The following is a 22244-nucleotide window of genomic DNA, read 5'->3' as shown; positions in this document are numbered from 1 at the left end:
GCAGTAAGAGTCTGTCATCTAATGTGCTAAGTAGAAAAACAGCTTCTATGACTCCGTCAAGCTCTTTGTTGTCAGTAAAAGGAGGTCTTGACAGAGCACACGAGGACCATAAGAGACATGCACTTACAGGACTCACTCAGCAACACACCTAAACCCTGGGGCTTTCACATTGCTCTGCCCTTCACTTTCATGTGTCACAGATCCAGGTGTTTGCAGATGCAGGTACTTGTGGTGTGTGTGTGTGTGTTGTGAGGCAGTTGTCCCTTGGTTACCTCTGAAAGAGACTGAACTTCCTAATGAGCTGCTTTTATGAGCTGCTAATGCGCATCCATCACCGTCCATATGCTCCTCAATGCAACCTCTCTCCTCCACCCACACCTCTAAACACAGCTGCCTTTATTTTACCCCAGTCTCATACATTTTAATACTGATTCTAATTATATTCATTCTTCGTGAACTTGTGTTTCTGATTCAGACACAGTGTGATTTTCATGTGTCTCACACATAAAAATTCCACAATTTCCACAAAATATTCATTCATTAGTCCCCATTACAGAGGTCGCCACAGCGGAATGAACCGCCAACTAGTCTAGAAAATGCTTTACATAGCGGATGCCCTTCCAGCCGAAACTTAGTACTGGGAAACACCCATACACACTCATTTACTCACACACACTCGTACACTCCAGCCAATTTTAGTTTATTCAATTCACCTATAGCACATGTCTTTGGACTGTGGGGGAAACTGGAGAACCGGGAGGAAACCTACACGAACATGGAAAGAACATGCAAACTCCAGACAGAAATGCCGACTGGCCCAGCTGGGACTCAAACCTATCCACTTCGAATGTTATCATTAGATTAAATGGCCGTTATCAGTGGTTATCAGCTGATAGATATGGGCTAGTAGGAGCCTTCTGCGCCCATTGAAAGGCTCAGAAGGCTGTTACCTTCCATCCACATGATTAATCAGCTATCCAAATCAGTTTTTATATTATTGTGATGGTTAGGTTTAGGGATGGGGTAGGGGGTAGACCTTAATAAAATGCAATTAATGGGAAATTGAATAAATAATATAAATGATTCTTGTTAACTTCCGGCTGCAGCTGTGTGTGATCTATAGCTGATTAGCCATGATGCGCATGGGTGATAACAGCCTTCTGAGCCTACCAGTAGGCACAGAAGTCCCCTACTGGCCCATATCTATCAGCTGATAACCACTGATAATGCCCATGCCTGAACCAGGGACCTTCTTGCCTTGAGGCAACAGTGCTAACCACTGAACCACTGTGCTGCCTTCCCAAAATTCTTTTTAATAGTCTTTTCTCCTCCCCATTTATTTATTTAAATTTAAATTAATATATTTAATATAAAATCAAAATGTCTGAAGGCATTTTATGAACAAAAGTTATAATTTGAATTTTTTAAATCACAAAGAAAAGTAAGTATCTATATTCGGCATTATTTAATTAAACTGATCAGAAGTAACTGTAAAGACATATACAGCGCTCAGCATTGAGTACACCCCATTGTGAAAATGAATTATTATTTTTTTTTTTTTTTGCTTCTTTTGATTTTTCCTCTTTTTAAAATTTGTATTTAATATTTTTCTATAACATATCAATTGTGTACTAATTTTGGGCCGTTAAGTTATTTTATTAGATTAGCTCCAGATTTGGCTTCAGTACTAACTAATCTAATGTATATGCACAAACGGGCAGATTTAACCAATAAGCGAGGTAAGCAGCCTGCTTAGGGCCCCAGAAATCTGAGGGGCCACAATAAATATCTAAAAGTATCAATTATACCTATAAACTATATATAACGTTGTTTTCTATCATAGTTTGTATGAGGAGAGTCAAATAAAACTTTAACGTAATGAAACATTATTTAATATATAAAAAATGTAATATCATTACAATAATGCAATGTTGTGTAATAATAATATTTTTTAATATTATTATTACACAACATTGCATTATTGTAATAATATATGTAATTACATCTGCACAAATTTGTCCACCACCCTTAATCACTGAGCAAACCAGCAGTCAAATTTATATATAAAAATGCATGCATTATTTTTAGTTGTAAATTCATTTTATGAAAACTAATCATTTCAAATGTAGAGATTGCATTAAGATAAAATGTAGAAAAGAAGTTGGAGTGTAAATAGCTGTAAGTTATTTAAATATTGCATTCAATACGGAATCCTGATTTTTTATTTTTTACAAAAACACTGGAGTAATTTTGAGAAGTCATACATTGAAGACTGGAATAAATAATGTTTTTAAATAAAATAAATACAGTTGAAGTCAGAATTATTAGCTCCCCTGAATTATCACACCCCCCCCCCCCCCCCTATTTTTTCCCCAATTTGTTTAACGGAGAGAGGATTTTTTCAACACATTTCTAAACATAATAGTTTTCATAACTCATTTCTATCAACTGATTTATTTTATCTTTGCCATGAAGACAGTACTTAATATTTTACTAGATATTTTTCCAGACACTTCTATACAGCTTAAAGTGACATTTCAAGGCTTAACTAGGTTAATTAGGTTAACTAGGCAGGTTAGAGTAATTAGGCAAGTCATTGTATAACGATGGTTTGTTCTGTAGACCAGGGGTTTTTAAACTTTTAGGATCCCCCCCCAAGTTTGGCAAATTTCACTCGCCACAATCAAACTATTACCGTCATGTAGGACTTTTCGCCATATTTTCTGACAAGATCCACACATGTGGCTGTTAGAGAAGGACCGCACAGTGCGCGCACGCACGCACACACACACACACACACACACCCTGAAATGCGGAAGTTTTTTCTTTCCATTTGGCGTGCGTTATTAAATTCCATAACACTTCCACCAGTCCTTACTCCCTATTTGCGTCTAATACCCCAGTTTGTCACGGGGGCATACATGTTCATGAGTGAAGGTGAAACTGCCGAACTGCAGTTAAAGTCACCAAAAATGACAGGAAACTCTTACATGAAAGCACTTCACGTAAACACCTTAATTATATTATTGTATATTAAGGCAAATAACTACATTACTTACGTCCATGTAAACGTAGTCAGTAGTGTCTTCAAAGTTAGTGAAAGATCCAGAAGGGCATCCTGCTGATTTGATTCAGAATGGCACTTGTTTTTCAGACAGCTTACCGGTGTGACCGGTGTATTCACCATCCTTCTAAAAAGCACCCGCTCCATTTTATTTGCATATGAGGTATTAACTCTATATGTGCCTGATAGATAAAAAATCGTCACATAAAATTCGTCATCATAATTTACTCGAGTGCACACCTCAATGTCTCGCACCCCCCTTAATAGGTGCACCCCACAGTTTGAAAACCCCTGCTGTAGACTATTGAAAAAATATATAGCTTAAAGAGGCTCATAAATTTGACATTAAAATGTTTTTTAAAAAACTTATAATAAAATAAATAATGAAATAAAACCAATAAGACTTTCTCCAGAAGAAAAAATATTATCAGACATACTGTGAAAATTTCCTTGCTCTATTAAACGTCATTTGGGAAATATTTAAAAAAGAAATAAATTTCAAAGGGGGTCTAATAAATCTAATTTCAACTGTATATATATTGTATATTTTAATATTCATTTAAAAAATATATTCTTTTACAACATTACTCTTTTATTGCATTTTTGATAATAATAAGTGTGTATTATAATAGTATATGAAGCTTTTAAAAACCTTTTATACTAATTTCAAAATTGTTTCACTACTCTACACAAGTAAGATCCCACTGCCAGTTTTGAATGTAAGCATTTTAAAATCCCAGCTAACGTCTTAATTTCCCTCAGTTTAGAAAGCCTTTTGGGGATCACTGAAAGCTGTGAACTGAATCTGAACCTCATTTCGAATTCACCTTTTTGTGTGCGTGTGTGTGTGTGCTTGTGTGTGTGCATGTGGGTTTCAAAGATATAGGGGTAGTGTGGCACAATGGAATATTTTATTCAAATAAGTCTCGCCACGCATTTCTCTTCTAAATGAGGAGAGCGCACTAAGAATGCGTTGTGGGGTGCACTCCTTTCCATAGCTGTAGTTTCCCGATTCCTTTGATATTAATCAGACCGAAGTGACCGTACATTGTGCTCTGTGATTAAAGACAGCATAGCTCCCTTTCAAATTCCAATATTGCTTTCTCTCTCTCTTTCACCCTCCTCATTCTGAGCCCGGAGAGTCGAGTTGAGCCGAGCCGAGCTAAGCAGAAACAGAAGCGCTTAGCCAGCCGTATCTGAGCTGAGTCTCATCTGTATGTGTTATCAGCCATGTCCCCAGGCTCACCTAGCCATGCTTTAGAGCTCACGCAAAAAATGCAGGTATTACATAAAAAAAAAAGATAGATAGAAAGAATAAGAAAAAGAGAGAGCTGTATATACTTCTCTAATAACCACAGGGACCTGAGCTGATATGTATTCATACAAGATAGCGTATTAAAAATTATATTTCTTCACTGAAAGGAGGAAATAATTCTAAGCTCCTGGGAGTGAATTGATATATATATATATGTATCTTTTATATCGTCTCTCACAGTCCACAGCAGATATGTAGCACTGCTCTGGTTTTACTCGGCTAGTTCGTGTTCATCTCAACAGGAAGTCTCCAAAGAATCGAGCAGAATTCTCCAGATGTGTCTGGTTCCTCCAGGTTCTGCTCCATTAAAGGATGAGAATCCAAATGACGCGTGACAATACAGACACTCATAAGCGGCTGCGATATTTCTACATAGCTCCAGCTGTTTAACAAACTTGTGTTCCTAGTCCATATATTTTTAGGTGCTTAAAGTGCACGCGCTACCAAACAAACGCTCTATTAAAGGGCGCCTATTTCACCTCTTTTACAAGATTTATAAGATAAGCTTTTGGTGTCTCCAGAATGTGTCTGTAAAGTTTCAGCTCATTATACCTCATTTATTATAGCCTCCAGAATTTGCCCATTTTTTTGGCTGAGTATAGTGTAGCTGTTTTTGTAACCTGTGGCTTTAAATGCAAATGAGCTGCTTCTCCCCGCCCACCGTTTCTACATGTGCGTCTGCTTCTCATCATGCGTTACGTCAGATAAACAGTGATAGAGATCGACTAGGATGAAGCTGAAATACAGTTCATTGATCAAAAATAGCAAGCAAGTTTTTTTCATGTATTTGTGGTGTAATTTATTCAAGCCTTTCTGAAATGATGAGTCTCACACAAGTGCTGTTTGCAGTACAATCAAGCAGTAAAATCACTGGGATTTGGATCCTATTTTACCTTCAGAAAATTTAAAAAAAGAGACTTGTGAGGTTAAACTTGGGTTTAAATCACTCCAATATGACTGTGGACACACTATACATACACACAGTTATGTCTAAACAGTTTACAATAGTTTGATTTTCATCATAGTTCCAAAAGTATTTTAATTACTGTGAGCTCTTCATTCAATATACAGGCTCAACCATATGGAAAGCTGGCTGACCCGAGAGCAGCTTGAGAGAGATTGTCATTGATTGTAAATGTTTTAAATTCCTTTTAGAGCTGTTGTTGTTGTTGTTAATTTAGTTATTTAAATTAGCTACTTTAAATATTTTAATTTAAATATAATATCCACAGTCAGTTTAATGAAATTTGGTTTATAAACATGAATTAGTTCATGTCTGAGAATCTGAGAAACACAATTAAAGTCAAATTTATTAGCCCTGTAAACTTTTTTTTTCCAATTTCAAATATTTCCCAAATGAAAATGTTTAACAGAGCAAGAAATTTTTCACAGTATTTCCAGTAATATTTTTTCTTCTGAAGAAATTCTTATTTGTTTTATTTCCGCTATAGAATAAAAGCAGTTTTAATTTATTTTAAAAAACATTTTAACGTCAAAATTATAAGCCCCCTTAGGCAAAATATCTTTTCTTATACTGTAAACTTTATTGTCCCCTTTTGTGATGATTTGTTCTGCAGCGTAATAGATTTACAACACATATATCATACACTTAAGACAAACATTAAACAGCATTAATAGTACTAAAAACAGCAAATACCTCCTCCCATTAAAATTCAGCAAATCAACCGCACAAGGAACAAATGACAATTTTAATCTGTTGGTCCTTGCCAAAGAGAGCCTATACCGAGGTCCCGAGGGAAGGATTTGAAATGAAGCAAAAAGAGGATGGGATATATCAGATGTAATCTGATGGGTGTTTTTTTGATTGTCTACAGAACAAACCATTGTTATTCAATAACTTTCCTAGTTACCCTAACTTGCCTATTTAACCTAAGTTAAGTGAAGCCTTTAAAATGTCACTTTAAGCTGAATACGAATATCTTGAAAAATATCTAGTAAAATATGATGTGCAGTCATCCTGGCAAAGATAAAATAAATCAGTTATTAGAGATGAGTTATTAAAGCTATTATGTTTAGAAATGCATTGAACAAATCTTCTTTCCGTTAAACAGAAATTGGGGAAATTATATAAAATATTAGGGGGCTAATAATTCAGGAGGGCTAATAATTCTGACTTCAACTGTAATATTAGTGTTCATTTATGTTATGTACCTTCCTCCATATTTTTCTAGAACTGCATAAATTATATTGCGCTGGTAATTTATAAAGAAAAAACCTGCAGGTGCAAGCAGAAATACAGTGCGATTGGCTAAATGCCAACAAAACTACAAGACTGATTGCCAGTGATGCTGGTTTAAAGTTGGCCTCACCTGTCAGGCGTTCTTCTCTTGCCATTCTCGTTGACGTCCATCAAGAGTTCAGACGAGTCAACGGGCGACGTGGTGCTTGTGTCCAGCAGGAGCTGCTCATGTTGGGCCAGATATTGAGCCGGGTTCTGCTTGGCCAGCCGTGCACAGTGCACCAGTTCCCTCTGCAATAGCGGCAGATTGGCCTGTAGGGGGAGATGGCGATCAGGTTGTGCAGCACTATGAAGCTGTCCGCAGCCAGAGGCTCTAAACACCGCTTTTTTGTTTACTCATTATTATCATTACAGGTACATTCTTCCAAAATAAAGACACTCTGGCAGCGTTTCGAGCAGCACTCTATTGTGACCTAAAACATGCATTAGTGCCCTGGGCCCTTGATATAAGCAATCATGGTCAACACAGAAAGTGACATCTTCAAAGCAGATGGTTTTGGAGGGGGGAAATGCTCGCTTTCTTTCTGTCTCATTTCCTCTGCATCTCCGTCATGATTACTAGCTGGCTTGGCTTTCTCCGAAAGCACTCGGAGGCCTTGCCACTTCAAAGACACACCGAGGAGCATTTTCACGGCAGATGAAAGGTTTTGTGAATCCCCATCCAGCAACAGTTGGACTACTGCTGCATCTAAACAGCACAAGGTGTTGGTTGGAGGATGATGTCTATTTTCTCTTTTTTTCCTGTGCTGTCTTCATCTCTGTTTTCTTTCTTTTTCTCTGGCCTCTGACTCTGATCTAAGACTATAATCAGACATCTTTTCAGCTCTGGAATATACTTGAGTACTCCCACAGTGTGCCTTTTCAGTGATGTAATGGCTAAAATTAGAAGCAGCTTGTTGATTGAATACTGAAGCACAATGAAAGCAAAGACTTTTAAAACAGAAAGTGTGGTGACAAAAAAAGCAGCCGCTGGTCATGATGCAGACTAAATGGAGAAAATCTCAAATGTGAGATGCAGAGAATGTAAATAAATAAAAGTTATTTTGATTAGTTTTAATGATGATAATGGTGCAGATTGTTTATAAAGGACCTCCTGGTTGCCAGCTGTATGAGGCAATGGTCTGTTAGTAGTTTAGGAAGATAATTACCAGAGGCCAGTGAAAATGCTTTGACCTTCAGTGACCTCAGACTTTCGTTTAAATAGACGTGGAAGTTAGTGAGAGTTTACATACAGCGGCTGCTCAAGTGCTGCATAATGTACAATGCAAAGATTATTTCCTTACTCTGTATTTTTCTGTTGCTTTCCTATATGAATATGGAAACAATTACATACAGGTGAGGGCTCGACAATAAGGACTGCTCAATGCTTTGGGGCCAGTGTGCGAGACATTCGGGACAATAGACAGAATTGTTACTGGCCCGATCGGGCTAGTGCTGCCTTGTCACTAAAGTTTAATTTCTGACTGTTTGTGAATTGCGTGCAAATAGGTTGCTTTCACACCTAGACATTTGTTTTGGAGTTAGCGCAGTTCATTTGGTATATTTGAATCCCGCAATCGCACTCGCATCCTTGCCAAACCAATCTGTCCGAGATCTCCTGAATGAGGTGGTCTTGGCTCAATTGAAATGAACTTGGAGCAGATTGATTGTAGTGAGAAATCAAAAAGATCCAATGAACTGACGAACTAGGCTATACCACAGTATGTTATGGTTATGTAATAGCCATATAAACAGCTATACGAAGAGAGAAATATAAGTAGGGCGGGATGTCAGTCCTACCAGTAAATGTGCATTTCATGTCGAATACGAAAGTGAAAGCATGCTGAAATTTTACTGAGTGCTGTTTATCCGCTAGGAAAATTGACAGAAATGACCATCTGATATTTTTTCCATATTTTAATCTTATAATATGTTGTATTAGACCTATTGTTTTGTTTATTTCTGCACTGACACCTCGAAAGAAAAATCAACATTGATCTGCTTCATGATCTGACTGCAGTCTCGCTTCATCTGTTATTTCTCTCTATACTTTAAGCCTATAATGCATAATTCTAGCCAACGTTTTTTTTAATAGATTGATTAATTCAATAGATAGACTTTTACAAAACTTGACAACTGAAATGAGGCTATGTATAAGAAAGTCGTACCACTCTGATTTATATTTGGTGACGATGTCTGTGGGTGTCAAAATGAAAGTGCACATTTTCGCTTATAAAATTATATATATACATTTGAAGTCAGAATTACTAGACCCCCTTTGATTTAAAAAAAAAAATTTATATTTCCCAAATGATGTTTAACAGAGCAAGGAAATTTTCACAGTATGTCTGATAATATTTTTTCTTCTGGAAAAATTCTTATTTGTTTTATTTTGGCTAGAATAAAAGCAGTTTTGAATTTTTTAAACACCATTTTAAGGACAAAATTATTAGCCTCTTTAAGCTATATATTTTTAGGTAGTCAACAGAACAAACCTTTGTTATACAAAAACTTGCCTAATTACCCTAACCTGCCTAATTAGCCTAGTTAAGCCTTTAAATGTCACTTTAAGCTCTATAGAAGTGTCTTGAAAAACATCTAGTAAAATATTATTTATTGTCATCATGGCAAAGATTAAAATAAATCAGTTATTAGAAATGAGTTATAAAAACTGTTATGTTTAGAAATGTGCTGAACAAAATCCATTAAACAAAGTAGGTGAAAAAATAAACAGGGGGGCTAAAAATTCAGGAGGGCTAATAATTCTGACTTTAACTGTGTATGTATATATATATATATATATATATATATATATATATATATATATATATATATATATATATATATATATAGTTACATCACAATTGCATTGTGTTAAGCTGAATAAAAAGTCTATGTATACAGGAATAGCTATTAACTTTTTTTTTTTTTTGGTGGGGCCAGTGAAAATTTTGGCAGGGCAAGTAAAAATCTGAAACAATCTGATTGGGCCAGTATAGGTTTACTTAATTATTTATTAAGATTAGACTTAAATTAATATCTGCCAATTCCTTTCATTTTATACTATTTTTTACTGCAGTTTATTGTGCTGCTCACAGCTTTGTTTAAAATAATTTCAGATAATGAAGGTAAAACCTATAATCTTATTGTTTATCGTCATCGATTTTTTAATTCTAAAGGTTTACAAACACGCAATAATCCAACCTGTGCTTCGCTTACATCCGAGTGTGTTCTCCAGCTCCTGTGTGGTCCATTAGCACACAGTTAGTTGGAAACCAGCATATCAAACACAAGCCGCAAAGCAGTTTGCCACGTATATGTAATCCTCGCTTCCTCTGCACTGCTAGCATGTGGTGAAGCGCCGACTATGTCACGCTGAGTACGTCTCTGAGCAATGAGGCACGGAGCCACAGAGGAACACATGTGCTTACAGGCTTTATGGAGCCTGCTGAACGAAACGGCGACTAAATATTACAAATTCATCTGACAAGGAATCCATTTAGAGAAAATCGTAAACAAAAGCCATCAGCAGAAAGGCCGTCAGCTGGCGTCGAATTTGGATTACATCATTAGCGTGATGCACTATGCCCTTCCTGTAAACACTTCCCCGCAAAACCCAACTCTGACGGGAGGGTCGCTAGACAACATTAGCCTAATGAAAAAACGCTGCTAATGCACATTGTTGCAGCTGCGCTTCTGCACACTTTTAAAAGCCCCTGTTCCCACAGCCATATGGTATTTGTCATTAAAGGCTCCTTTGAGGAAAACCACTAAAATTAGACGAGAGGGAAAGAGGGAGCGAGGAAAAAAAAACACAAGTTGCATCTTTGATACCACCCCTCCTGACTGGATGATACAGTAACCATATGGTGTGGAGTTGAGCGAGTCAGGGAAGTTTTCCTGTTCACTTTTATGCAGTGACCGCCACAACCCCTAATGGGACCAATTTCTACAGCAGGACAAGCAGTGGACGAGATGAAATGCCTTCAAATGGGGCGCCACGAGAACGGAGAACCCATCAAAATGACAGACTCCTTTCCATCGTAGCCTAATGGAGTAAACAACACCCCACATAGTTTCTCTGGCCCAGCTCTGGCCCACACAATCAGGTTTTGCATGCCGCAGTGAATTACAGTACATGACTGGACCAAGTCTGGCTTCCAGACAAGAGCCAAACATGGACCATATCTGGGTCAAGTCTTAGCCAGGTTGACTAACTGGGCCTGAAATGGGCCAGATAGGTTGGTGTGTCACGATTGCAATGAAATTGATAAACCCATGAAGCATTGTGCTTTGAGCCTGATTTATACTTCTTCCTGGCGCCGCATTACGGACCTGACTGTGTGTGCACCTCATGAAACAGACGAGGCTTTTATACTTGACACTTTCGCCATTGTAATCTTCTTTAAAACGACAGGGGTAGGTTAAAAGAAACCCACCATAAAATCAGACGGATTACCATAGAAGTAGGAAATTTCCAGAACTACGTCATATCATTACTATCATTCAAGATTTCATTCATTCATTTTCTTTTCGGCTTAGTCCCTTTATTATTCTGGGGTCGCCACAGTGAAATGAACCGCCAACTTATCCAGCATTTGTTTTACGCAGCGGATGCCCTTCCAGCTGCAACCCATCACTGGGAAACATCCATACTCATTCAAGACTTTTTAACTAATTATTTTTATCAATTATTTTAATTATTATAAAGATTTTTTGTTCATATCTCGGACAGTTCTACCTATTTAAGTTTATTAAAATATTAATAACAACAGAACATGGGTTGCACATTTTTTTATTATAGAAAGGATAAACCCTTATCATCAATTAAGTAAAAAAACAAAAAAACAGGGCCTCAGTATTTTTAAACTGATAGGTTCAAATATTCTTTTTCAGTTATCAAATAAATAATTTGTTCCTCAATTATAGTTTTGTAACTATTCAATTATTTTAAATTCAAAATAAATGGTGAAAAAACATACTTCAGTAATTAATTAATCTGTTTTGGCTTTTACAAACTTATCCCTCATGTTTTTACAAACTCTTACAAAACCCCTTTTCCTTTCCCACTGCTGTAGCAATTTCAAGCCAAGAATTATAGGTCATCTAGTTATTCCTTCACTGTAAAACCCTCAGTCAACTTTATCAAATAAATGAGTTTAGTTAACTCAAAATTTACTAAAAGTTAATTTTACTCATTTGAAAAGAGTTTTGAACTCAGTGTTGAAGGTAACAAATTAATTAAAAAGCTCATTATTTCAATTTAAATGAAGTAAGTTTACAGTACTCAGTAGCTTTTTTTTAACTCAAATGGTTTGTAATGATCAGTTTCCTCAAATGGTTTGAGTTGCTTTAACTTCTTAACTTAACTCAGTTGGTTTGAGTTCTCTTTATTTATTGGGTTTTACTGTGCTCAAATTGCTTTGTTTACTCATATGGATTAAGTTCACAGTCCTCATAAGGATTAGTTTTTAAACTAAAATGGTTTGTTGCAATCGGTTTCCTCAAATGGTTTGAGTTACCTTAACTTTTTGGGTTTAACAGTGTATGATGATCACGCATGGACGGATCATAAAGATGTCTGTACAGTCGTGCCTGTTTCAGACAAAGTGATTCATATTCAATTCAAATCAAACACGGTGCTACACAAACTGTTTGCTCGAGTCTCAAAAAAAAAAAGTTTTGTGCACACCGCCAGCTGAAATTATGTCACGCGCATCCAAAGCAAACATCTGCAAACATCGCGATGACGTCACATTCGCCGCGCACACTTAAGCGAAAGCATTGAGTATAAACCAGGCTTAAGGGCACACTATGAACGTGCTTTTTCTCAAAGCGACCTGATTGGTAGAATTGTTTTCTTTACTCAAAAATAATTTGAATGTATTTTAAATGTGGGTCAAGACAGCCCAAACTTATGTAGCCCACATATCAATGTTTAAAATCTGGGCCAAATCCTACATTTAAAATCTGGCCCAAATCTTGTGTGCCGCCTTAAAGACGGTGCCACCTCTGTCAAACCTGGGCCATGTTTAGCCCACATGCTGCATCCCAGTGCTGAATGAATGCCTCCTGTGCAAGCTTATGTCAAATCTGGGCCAGAATTCTTTGCGACCCGGGACAGATTTGATCCATCTCCACCAGTTGCTTATTTCATTATCATGGAAAGGGCGAAAAAGGAAAACTAAGAGCAAGAGAAAGATGGAAAACAGGGGGAGGAGGGGGTGAAGGTTAGACAAAGAGGGAGGCGAACGGGTAGGTTGGTGCGGCGTTTGTAATAGCTGTCACTTACAAGCAGATGAAAACGAATGGCTAACGATTGAGGCTGGATGGATACAGCCGTCAGCATATGGATCAAAGCTCATGAGAATTTAATCTCTATCAAGCTCTGCTGTCTATTTGCTACATATGTCATAAATTAGCAAACTGCGCGTTCGCTCTGCAGGCTACAATCGTTTTAATCTCCAATACAAAAATGTGCCATGTGTAACTGAAATACTTCCCTTCGTCGAAAGAATAATACGCCGAGTGTTTATTTGAACGGTTCGTGTTAAGTGCTCCAACATAAACAGGCCCACAGACACATTTAACTGTAATGAAATAAGGGTCGCAGTGACAAATGGGCGGCAGGGAGGGCAAAGGTTGATATTCTCCCAGACAACAGATCGTCTTACTGTGGTAATGCTTTCAGATGTGGCCTGCCCTCCCAAATTCAGTGTGTGAGAAAATCGACAGCAGAACAAGGGATTCCATCGACACATGGGAATAAATAGACACATTGTGCTGTAGGACGGGACCTTATGGTGCTGTTAGATTCACATGACATTATGTAATTCCAATTCTAAAAAATAGTCCAATTGATCAAGAAACCTGATGTCTCTTTGCTCATTAGATATCCATTTAAAAATGAGAGATGAAAAAATCAATAGCTTAGAGAAATATGTATCTGTGCTTCAGTTGTTTAAATGCATCCCAGATTTCTTTATTGAGCAATACCTTTAGAAATGGGATGACAAACGGTCGGAGTGGGAAGTTGGTCGCTTCTTGCAGTTTGGAGTGAAATTCCTCAATGGTTAGAGTGGAGTTCTGCAGGGAGAGAGGAAAAAAAGAGGGTGCATGCATGAATACATGTGGAAAACATTATGTGATAATATTACTTATTGGAGGCAAAACTATATCCTGCTGAAGATTGAATGATTTGAAGACTGTAATGGGAGTCATATGGATGGCTGCGGTGAAAGGCCTAGTATGGGGAAGTTTGATCTGGCGGCATGTGCTGACCGCATCATCGTTGCGTCAACAAACACATGCACAAACACAACTACAGATGCAGCATAACAATGTACAGCTTGCTCCGCGAGATAAAACATGGCATAAACATCAGAAGGCACACAGAAGATATGCGCCTTTAACAAAAAACGTGTCTTGTTTTGCTACCAAACTGACATATATCTCACCCCTGTTAAAGTGTAAAAAAGGAGAAATGATTCATTTGGATTTCTCCTTCTTTCTGCTCTATCATCTTTTAACAGACTGATAGGACACCATTTTCAATTTTCTAGATGTTATTTTCAAGAGAGTCAGTGGAAGGAAAGATGGGAAAGAGAGCAGGGAGTCATACATTTGAGAAAAATACACAGGCTTTTTTTTTTTTCTCCCCTCATTTCCCAGACCTGAATTTTGTTACATTAGGCTTACATCTGTTCGGCCAGATTGCAGCGGCCTGTTTTGACAGCCAGAAAGCCTCCTGAGCTTTTCTCCAGCATCGGCGGCGCTAATTAAGTGTGTCACTCTTTTCAATAAGGCAGAGTGGGGAGCGAATTAAAAAGAGCCACGGAAGCCAAGGGGACACAAGGAAGCCTCTGCATGTAGACACAGCAAAAAATAAACAAATGCCCGCTGAAAAAAAGAGCTTTCCTTTGGAATGGCTAATTAAAGCAGCCCTCCTCTAGTACAAGCTGCTATTTCGCCTTTGTTTATTCCATAACTACATATTAGCGAAAATAACGCCGCGGTGCAGCTTATGCTGCACATCTTGTCAAGTGGATTTTTTTTCACAGTTTTGTTGCTATCCTTAGCTACAAAAGCATTCTGTTTGATTTGTCGTTGACAAGCCTTTCTATGCTGAAAGAAAAACAAGATTTCTTGGCAAAACCTTTTTGGTGGCTAAATAAATAAATTTTTCTTGTGTAAACTTTTGAGAATACGTAAGCTACTGTTTGTTAGAAAATCCTTGCCCTTATCTATTTTATTTTTTTTATTCCATATTGCAACAAACATCTGAGCGAAACCCATTATCAGAACAGAAATTGGACTGGCATTCAAAAACGGGAGAGAGTGTGTAGTTTAAGCTAAATAAATGAATGAAGACGTCTGCTAAATATCACCAGAGACATGTCTGCCATGGTTTCCGCTACATTCATTCTTTCATGGCGGGGCGCCACACCAAATTCATTCCTGCCATGGCTACATTACAGTTTCTCATTCAAAACATTCAGTCGTTGTTGTTTTTTTTTAATAGCGGGTTATAATTGCACCAAAACATATTAAAAGGTAAGTGAATTATAACAGAGCAAACTTTTCTGTAATCGTAGCAGTGCTGTGCGATGTTTGTTTAACCCTTTAAGGTGACATGCTGACTGACTGACAGACTGACAGGTGCGTGATGCGTGAGGCCAGCAATCATGATGTAGCTTATAGTTATGATGAACACAGTTTTCATAATTATATTTTGACATAATTTATACAATGACTGAATCTTGCTGGAGTTTATAGCCGTTTCACTTTACTTCAGGATGCTTCAATGTCATTCTGTAGGTCTATTGAAGACATTCATACTGTAAATATTCCTTGCAAATCTAATGAATGTTGGAGACATCCTCGTTCAGTAAACGACTGCGGTACAGTTAGTTTGACATTTGACATTTATTAGACATTTGGTTTCAAACCAATTAAATTCTTTGCTCCTGTTTGCATGCTCGTATTACATGATTGCGATCTCGACTTGTAATACCACGCTAGGGCTGTGCGATTTGGGGAAAATATCTAATGGTGATTTTTTAACAGATATTGCGATTTCGATTTGATTTGCGATTTAATTTTGTAGTCAAGATTGAGCTCAATAATCTGTATCGTAGCTTCTTACTGCTAAAATGCAGTGAGTATTAGTTAAAATGGAACTGTAAAGATATTAACTTAAGCCAACATTTATTCAAATTTGTTTTTTAAATATTCAGAAATGAAACACTCATTTTTCTTTAGAGCAAACAGTAAACACAAATAAAATGACCTTACATCAAATTAGGGAGATAGTGTAGATTATTATAAAAACAAAAAAATAACAATCATAAAAATACAGAACACTCAGCAAAACTAACATTGCTTTCTGTAGCTTATATTGTCTAAAAACAAAAAAATTATCATAGATGCTATATCACGACATTCAACGTACAGCTGTATTACTGCAAAATGGCAAAAATATGTGTGAGGCGGAAGTGTATATCTCCTTTCCAGCATTTGAAAGAGGTTTTTAAATCCCTCTTTGGTCACTGCATTAAAAGGCACTGTGTCCTTAGCTTAGTTTTCAACTTTGCTGTTGCTAGCTACTAGATTGAGCGTCACTGGCAATACTTTTAGTTGACTTTTTAGCAATACACTCCTCATATAGTCACCTGTGGTGCTTTTTTAAGCGCTGGTTGTTGTATTTCCTTGTGCTCTGGCAACAATTCTGCGACAGCTCTTACAAATGACCTGTTTTTGTTTGGTGTCTGTGACTTCGAAAGCAAGATATTCCCATTTTACCCATGTAATGTTATTTTTTTATATTATTCATCTATGAATGCTTCTGAAGTGGCAGACGCCATCATCCCACACTTTTTTGTTTGTTTGTTTTATTGTAGGCGATCCGCATAGTTTGGTTGTGCAATTTTGATTGGGCAGAACAAAAGTGTGCTCACTCAATTAGCTAGTAAGACTGTCACACAGGCGGCAGTCCCACATTTGCTCAGCGATTAGCTAATCTCAACTTTTCAAAACACAAAAGCAATTAGATTTCGATTAAATCGCACAGTCCTATACCACGCTCACCGACATTTGTCATTGAAATAACACCACTGGTAGTTGGAAGATCTGTGTAAAAGGCCTGCCACTACAGCTGGAGAAAATCCTAGAGGAAACATTGTAGACTGCTATTTTACATGAAGACATTTTGATAAAGATAAAACAAATGCATGAATAAACGGTTTTCAATCATAAATTAGGCAGGATGAATTTTGATTTCAAACCAACATCAGTCACAAACAGATCTGGTTTGCGACTACAAACTTACCACAAGTCCTAAGACCAGCGTGCGAACTCGTTCTCCAATCTCAGGCGAGATGTCATTGCCGAATTGCTGTAGTGTTGTGAGGAAGCGTTTGAGCTTGCTCAGCTGCCTTGCGCCACAGGCTGGTGGCAGCTGTTGATTGGCCAGCGAGGAAGAAGATGATGACGAAGGCCCATTGCTGAAGCCATTGGGTGGAGATGGAGCTCCATTCAGTGCAGTGGGAGAGTGACTGGTGCCATTCGTTACTGGAAAACAGAACGATGATTATTTCTACACACCACAAAGAGAACATTGCCATCTATTTTTAACTGGAGCACATTGAAAGATTCTAAACCCTAAAGATTCATATTAAACACTGTCAGGAACATTCCTCAAAATGAAAGCTGTCAAAATTGACTGACAGAGCTTGAATGAGGCTCTTATGACAGTGGAGCATTTGTTTTGAATCAGCCACAGCAGCTCTGAGAAGGAAGCTGCATCCATACATCAGACACATTAAGTCCAGAGGAGGAGAATACATGTGGTCGAGTGCCCCCCGCGCCACGATGAGAAACATACGCAGCAGAGGGATGCAGCTTGGAATCAACGTCTCTCTAATGAGATTAGGCTGCGTGATAGCCTCGTTTGCCTGGCCTCCCTCCAACAGAACCGAAACGAGATACTTGAGCTGCATCTGGTAACAATTACATGGAGGGGAAATCAAAGCGCTTGCTTTGTTAAACCTTCAGAATGTATAATTAGAGTCTGCCTTTAAAAAGGCTCCGGATTGCTTCAGACCCGGCTTTGCTTTTTGTCTCTCTTTTTTCATAAGCGCTAATTGCAGAGTCCAACTGATCTGTTTTTAGGGATGTAACATCAGAGAGAGGAATGTGTTACTGCTGTTGACAGCACACCACTGCTCAATTACACTGACATGGTGCTGGGAGGCTGCAGCACGGACGGCTTTGATAGCGAGCCACTCCAGCGCTCCCCTGAGCTGGCATGTGTGATGCTCTTTGTGGCATCAGCCAGCGGGCAGAGGCAAAAATCTGCAGGTCAGAAGACGAGGGGAACTCATGTCGGCTGTAATGAGGCGAGTGCAAAACCACATATTCTTTCAATTTCAAAGCTGACTGATTATCGGAGTGATTAGTCAAGCAGCTGGCCTTAAAGCCCTGGATAATTTTACTGCTTTACTTTGAATTGTTTGATCCTTCTATGTTCTGATTTTCTAATGTTTCTATATTTGTGTTTGGTTTTTAGATGTTGCTACCGTATGTCACTTGTTTTTTATGTAATCTAGAGCATCAGAAAGGACCTTTATCAACGTACATTATTTGAAATATTAATTTTGATCATTAAAGTTGCATTGACATTTCTGAAATGTATGTGTCTCGAGAATATATTTAAAAAACCCAAAAGTAAAGTTTTATAACTAAACTAAAAACCTAAAAAACAAGGCTAGTGGTGCATGATTGGAATTTTTACAAGAAAAAGCTAAAATTTTATATTTCAGTGCACTATTTTAGCACTGCTCAAACTGGATCTGAAATACCCATACTATTTTCCATCCTTAATGATTAATTTCAGGGACACAGACAGAACTGATTTAGTACTGATTTTGTTTCTATGAGCACATCGCTTTTAAATTGACATAGCTATACATTTTGTTTTGCTGCTACTGTACATTTATTGCAATTTGAAAGCAATTTCAAGAGATGATTTGAATAAAACTATTGAGAAAGGATTCATTATTTTAGAATGACTGGGAAGCTTTTGTCAGATGGTGTTTCTGAATAAAATATAATAAACACACTACAAGAACAAATAAATACAGTGCATTTTTATTCATAGCGCTTCACTTTTTCCACTTTTTTTTATGTTACAGCCTTATTCCAAAATGTATTAAATCCATTTATTTTCTCAAAATTCTACACACAATAGCCCATAATGACAATATGAAAAATAGTTTTTGAAATGGTTGCAAATTTATTAAAAATACAAATCCTGAAAAATCACATGTACAGAAGTATTCACAGCCTTTGCTGTGAGGCTCTAAATTGAGCTCAGGTACTTTCTGTTTCCACTGATCATTCTTGAGAAGTTTCAGAAGCTTAATTGGAGTTTACCTGTGGTAAATTCAGTAGATTGAACATGATTTAAAAAGGTGTACACCTGTCTATATAAGGTCCCAGGGTTTACAGTGCATGTCAAAGCACAAACCAAGCATGAAGACAAAGGAATTGTCTGTAGACCTTGAGGCACAAGGCTGGGGAAGGTTACAGAAAAATTTCTGCTGCTCTGAAATTTCCAGTGAGCACAGTGGCCTCCATCATCCGTAAGTGAAAGATGTTTGGAACCACCAGGACTCTTCCTAGAGCTGGCCGGCCATCTAAGCTGAGTGATAGGGGGAGAAGGGCCTTAGTCAGGGAGGTGATCAATAACCCAATGGTCACTCTGTCTGAGCTCCAGCATTATTCTGTGGAGAGAGGAGAACCTTACAGAAGGACAACCATCTGTGCAGCAATCCACCAATCAGGCCTGTATGGTAGAGTGGACAGACAGAAGCCACTCCCCACCTGGAATTTGCCAAAAGGCATGCTCTTGACCTCAGACTGGGGGGACGGTTCATCTTCCAGCAGGACAATGACCCAAAGCACACTGCCAAAATATCAATGGAGTGGCTTCACATCAACTCAACGAATGTCCTTGAATGGCCCAGCCAGAGCCCAGACCAAAATCCTTTTGAACATCTCTGGAGAGATCTGAAAATGGCTGTACACCGTCGCTTACCGATCTGATAGAGCTTGAGAGGTACTGCAAAGAGGAATGGGCAAAAAATCCCAAAGACAGGTGTGCCAAGCTTGTGGTATCATATTCAAAAACATCAGGTGCATCAACAAAGTATTGAACAAAGGCTGTGAATACTTATGTACATGTGATTTTTCAGGTTTTTTTATCTTTAATAAATTTGCAACAATTTCAAAAACTCTTTTTTCACATTGTCATTATGGGGTATTGTGTGTAAAATTTTGAGGATATAAATGAATTTAATCCATTTTGGAATAAGGCTGTAGCATAAAAAAAATGTGAGAAAAGTAAAGCGCTATGAATACTTTGCGGATGCATTGTATATTTGAAAAAAAGAGAAAATAGTGATTTTAAAAATGACAATGCTGCATTTACTTGGCCATTTGACGTTTGAGGGAAAAATGCCTAGCAGAAGTTGTTTTTCATCCCATTAGATCGCATTATTTTAAATGATCAGTCCAGGAGGTGGCGCTGATTGACAGCAGTATTAGATCAATGACGTTAAAAGCATGTAAAATAGATGTGACTGTTTATACGCATCAGCTGCCGACCAGAAGTTCTAAGCATCCTCCTTGCACATACAGCCAAAGCATAATGAGTAATTTTGTGTTCTCAGAAAAAGGTCTATAAACTGTATGAAAACATTTGAACACGTTATACTTGTGTGCTATTCAAACGCACTGTCCTTCTGCTGTGCTGCCATTGCATAAGCCGTGTGCAGTGTGTATGAGTACTTACATGCTGTAGGGGTGAAGGAGCTGGTCCTAGGAGCTCCCTGTGTGGTGGGGGGAGGAGGCATGGTGGGCGGAGTTAACCTGGACTGTGTTTTCACATCAGCAGGTGAGTCGGGCATGGTGGAGCGCTTCTCAGTGCGATCTGCAGAAGAAAAAGTAGAACAGTTCTTATGAGACCTCAGTGATATCCCAACAGCTGCCTCTCCACAGCACCTGAGCTCTGGTAAGACATACACACATAGCTACATACGCGGCGCACGCCTTTAGAGAGTTCATAGATAGTAACACCAGTCAAATTCCAGCTGTCATCCCTATTTCCCAAATGATCAGAGACAGCGGCAATACTCTCATTAAAACGTTTCAGAAATCTGGAGGAACCCCACAGAGATAGCCGGCATCTCCAACACACATGTAATGTCTAAAGTACCCCGTTCATGCAAATTAGAAAGTCAGTCAACCCATTTTACACTTGATTATGGCTAACAATAACAATGATGGATGATTTTCACCGTACATATGCTTGCATGTGAAAAACGTGCTATCAACGTGCTTCAGTGTTGCTTTGTGGTCATTGAGTGGTTTAAAGCATTGCTGGATGCATAATGTAAACTGATAAAATTGGTCTTAAAAGTTAGCTCATTTTTTACAATTTATTCAAGACTTTTAAAATATATTATTTTAATATATTTATTGTTTGCTAGCAAATAATAGCATACCTTAATAACAGGGTATATGCAGGAATCCAAAAAAAATTATTTCAATACCTTTTTAAGACTTTTTAAAGACCTTCTCAGAATTTTTTACCTCATCGCCACTTCAAGTTCTAATCAGTATACTATCAAACCTTTAACTTAATAAACAGTTCAATGGAGCACAGCCATGCAACAGAACTCAGATGAGCTCGGAAGAAACAAACCTTGAAAGAATAAATTTCAGCAACAGGCTTCAGCCACTGTTTAAACAAATTTTTCTCCAACCAGGAGTACGCAAATCTACATTTTCCCATTTTGCCGTCTGTTTTGCTTTATGGTTTCGCTACATGTGGAGAGCGTCACATCACCTTTCTGCATTTGTCACAAATTATGCGACATCACCCAGATGGAGCTTGGCCGGACCTGGCCTAAACCGAATCAATCGCGTAAATAAATAAATATATTTATGCTTCTTTGGAGTCAAACACTTTGGACAATGCTTGAATAACATTTAAGACTTTGTAAAAACGCAATTAAGACTTTTTAATACCTTTTAAGGGCTTTAATTTTCTCATAATTGATTTATCAACTTTTAATACTTTTTAAGACCCCGCGGACACGTGATTCATGATATTATTGAAATCGCTAGCATGTATAGCTAAACCCATTACTTGTAACAATTTGAAGTTTCTATTTACAAAATTTTTGAAAAGCAAAATATCACAATGGAAGAGATGGAGAGCGCGGTAAAGCATACGGTGCAAATTCTGATGGAAAGATCGTATGTCCATGTACACATCACGACTAATTTAATGTGAAAATCGTTCAGACACGGTGATATATGACACTATTTTATGACCCTGTGAATTCTGAAGCAATTGCATGAAAATATTGATTTCAGAGCCTCTCTCACACTTGCATACAGAACACATCATCTCATTTATTACACATCATACCGCGCTTGCTGTTCAATGAGTTTGTCCTCCTGATTGATCAACTTTTTTTTCCAACCGCACACACCTCACAAATCCAAGCTGACGTCTTCTGAACTTTTTTCAAATGTAAAAATGGGAGCTTGTAAGACAC

The 22244-nt window shown here is 37.8% G+C and overlaps 1 protein-coding gene across 4 annotated transcripts in view; it reads right to left on the bottom strand.

The window, feature by feature from the left end:
- runx1t1 (RUNX1 partner transcriptional co-repressor 1) overlaps nucleotides 1-22244 on the bottom strand; it is a 90111-nt gene that overhangs the window by 17773 nt on the left and 50094 nt on the right. For all 4 annotated transcript variants that reach the window (XM_056479542.1, XM_056479543.1, XM_056479544.1 and 1 more), the window contains exons 2-5: nucleotides 20471-20608; nucleotides 16946-17187; nucleotides 13615-13704; nucleotides 6710-6891 (exon numbers count right to left, since the gene is read on the bottom strand). In XM_056479542.1, coding sequence (XP_056335517.1) covers nucleotides 6710-6891; nucleotides 13615-13704; nucleotides 16946-17187; nucleotides 20471-20608 — 652 coding nt within the window. The remainder of the gene's footprint in view (nucleotides 1-6709; nucleotides 6892-13614; nucleotides 13705-16945; nucleotides 17188-20470; nucleotides 20609-22244) is intronic.

The sequence above is a fragment of the Danio aesculapii genome, chromosome 19, assembly GCF_903798145.1.
Source record: "Danio aesculapii chromosome 19, fDanAes4.1, whole genome shotgun sequence".
In the NCBI taxonomy this organism is placed as follows: Eukaryota; Metazoa; Chordata; class Actinopteri; order Cypriniformes; family Danionidae; genus Danio; species Danio aesculapii.
Note: the sequence above shows the minus strand (reverse complement) of the source record. Positions and strands in the feature narration are given on the sequence as shown.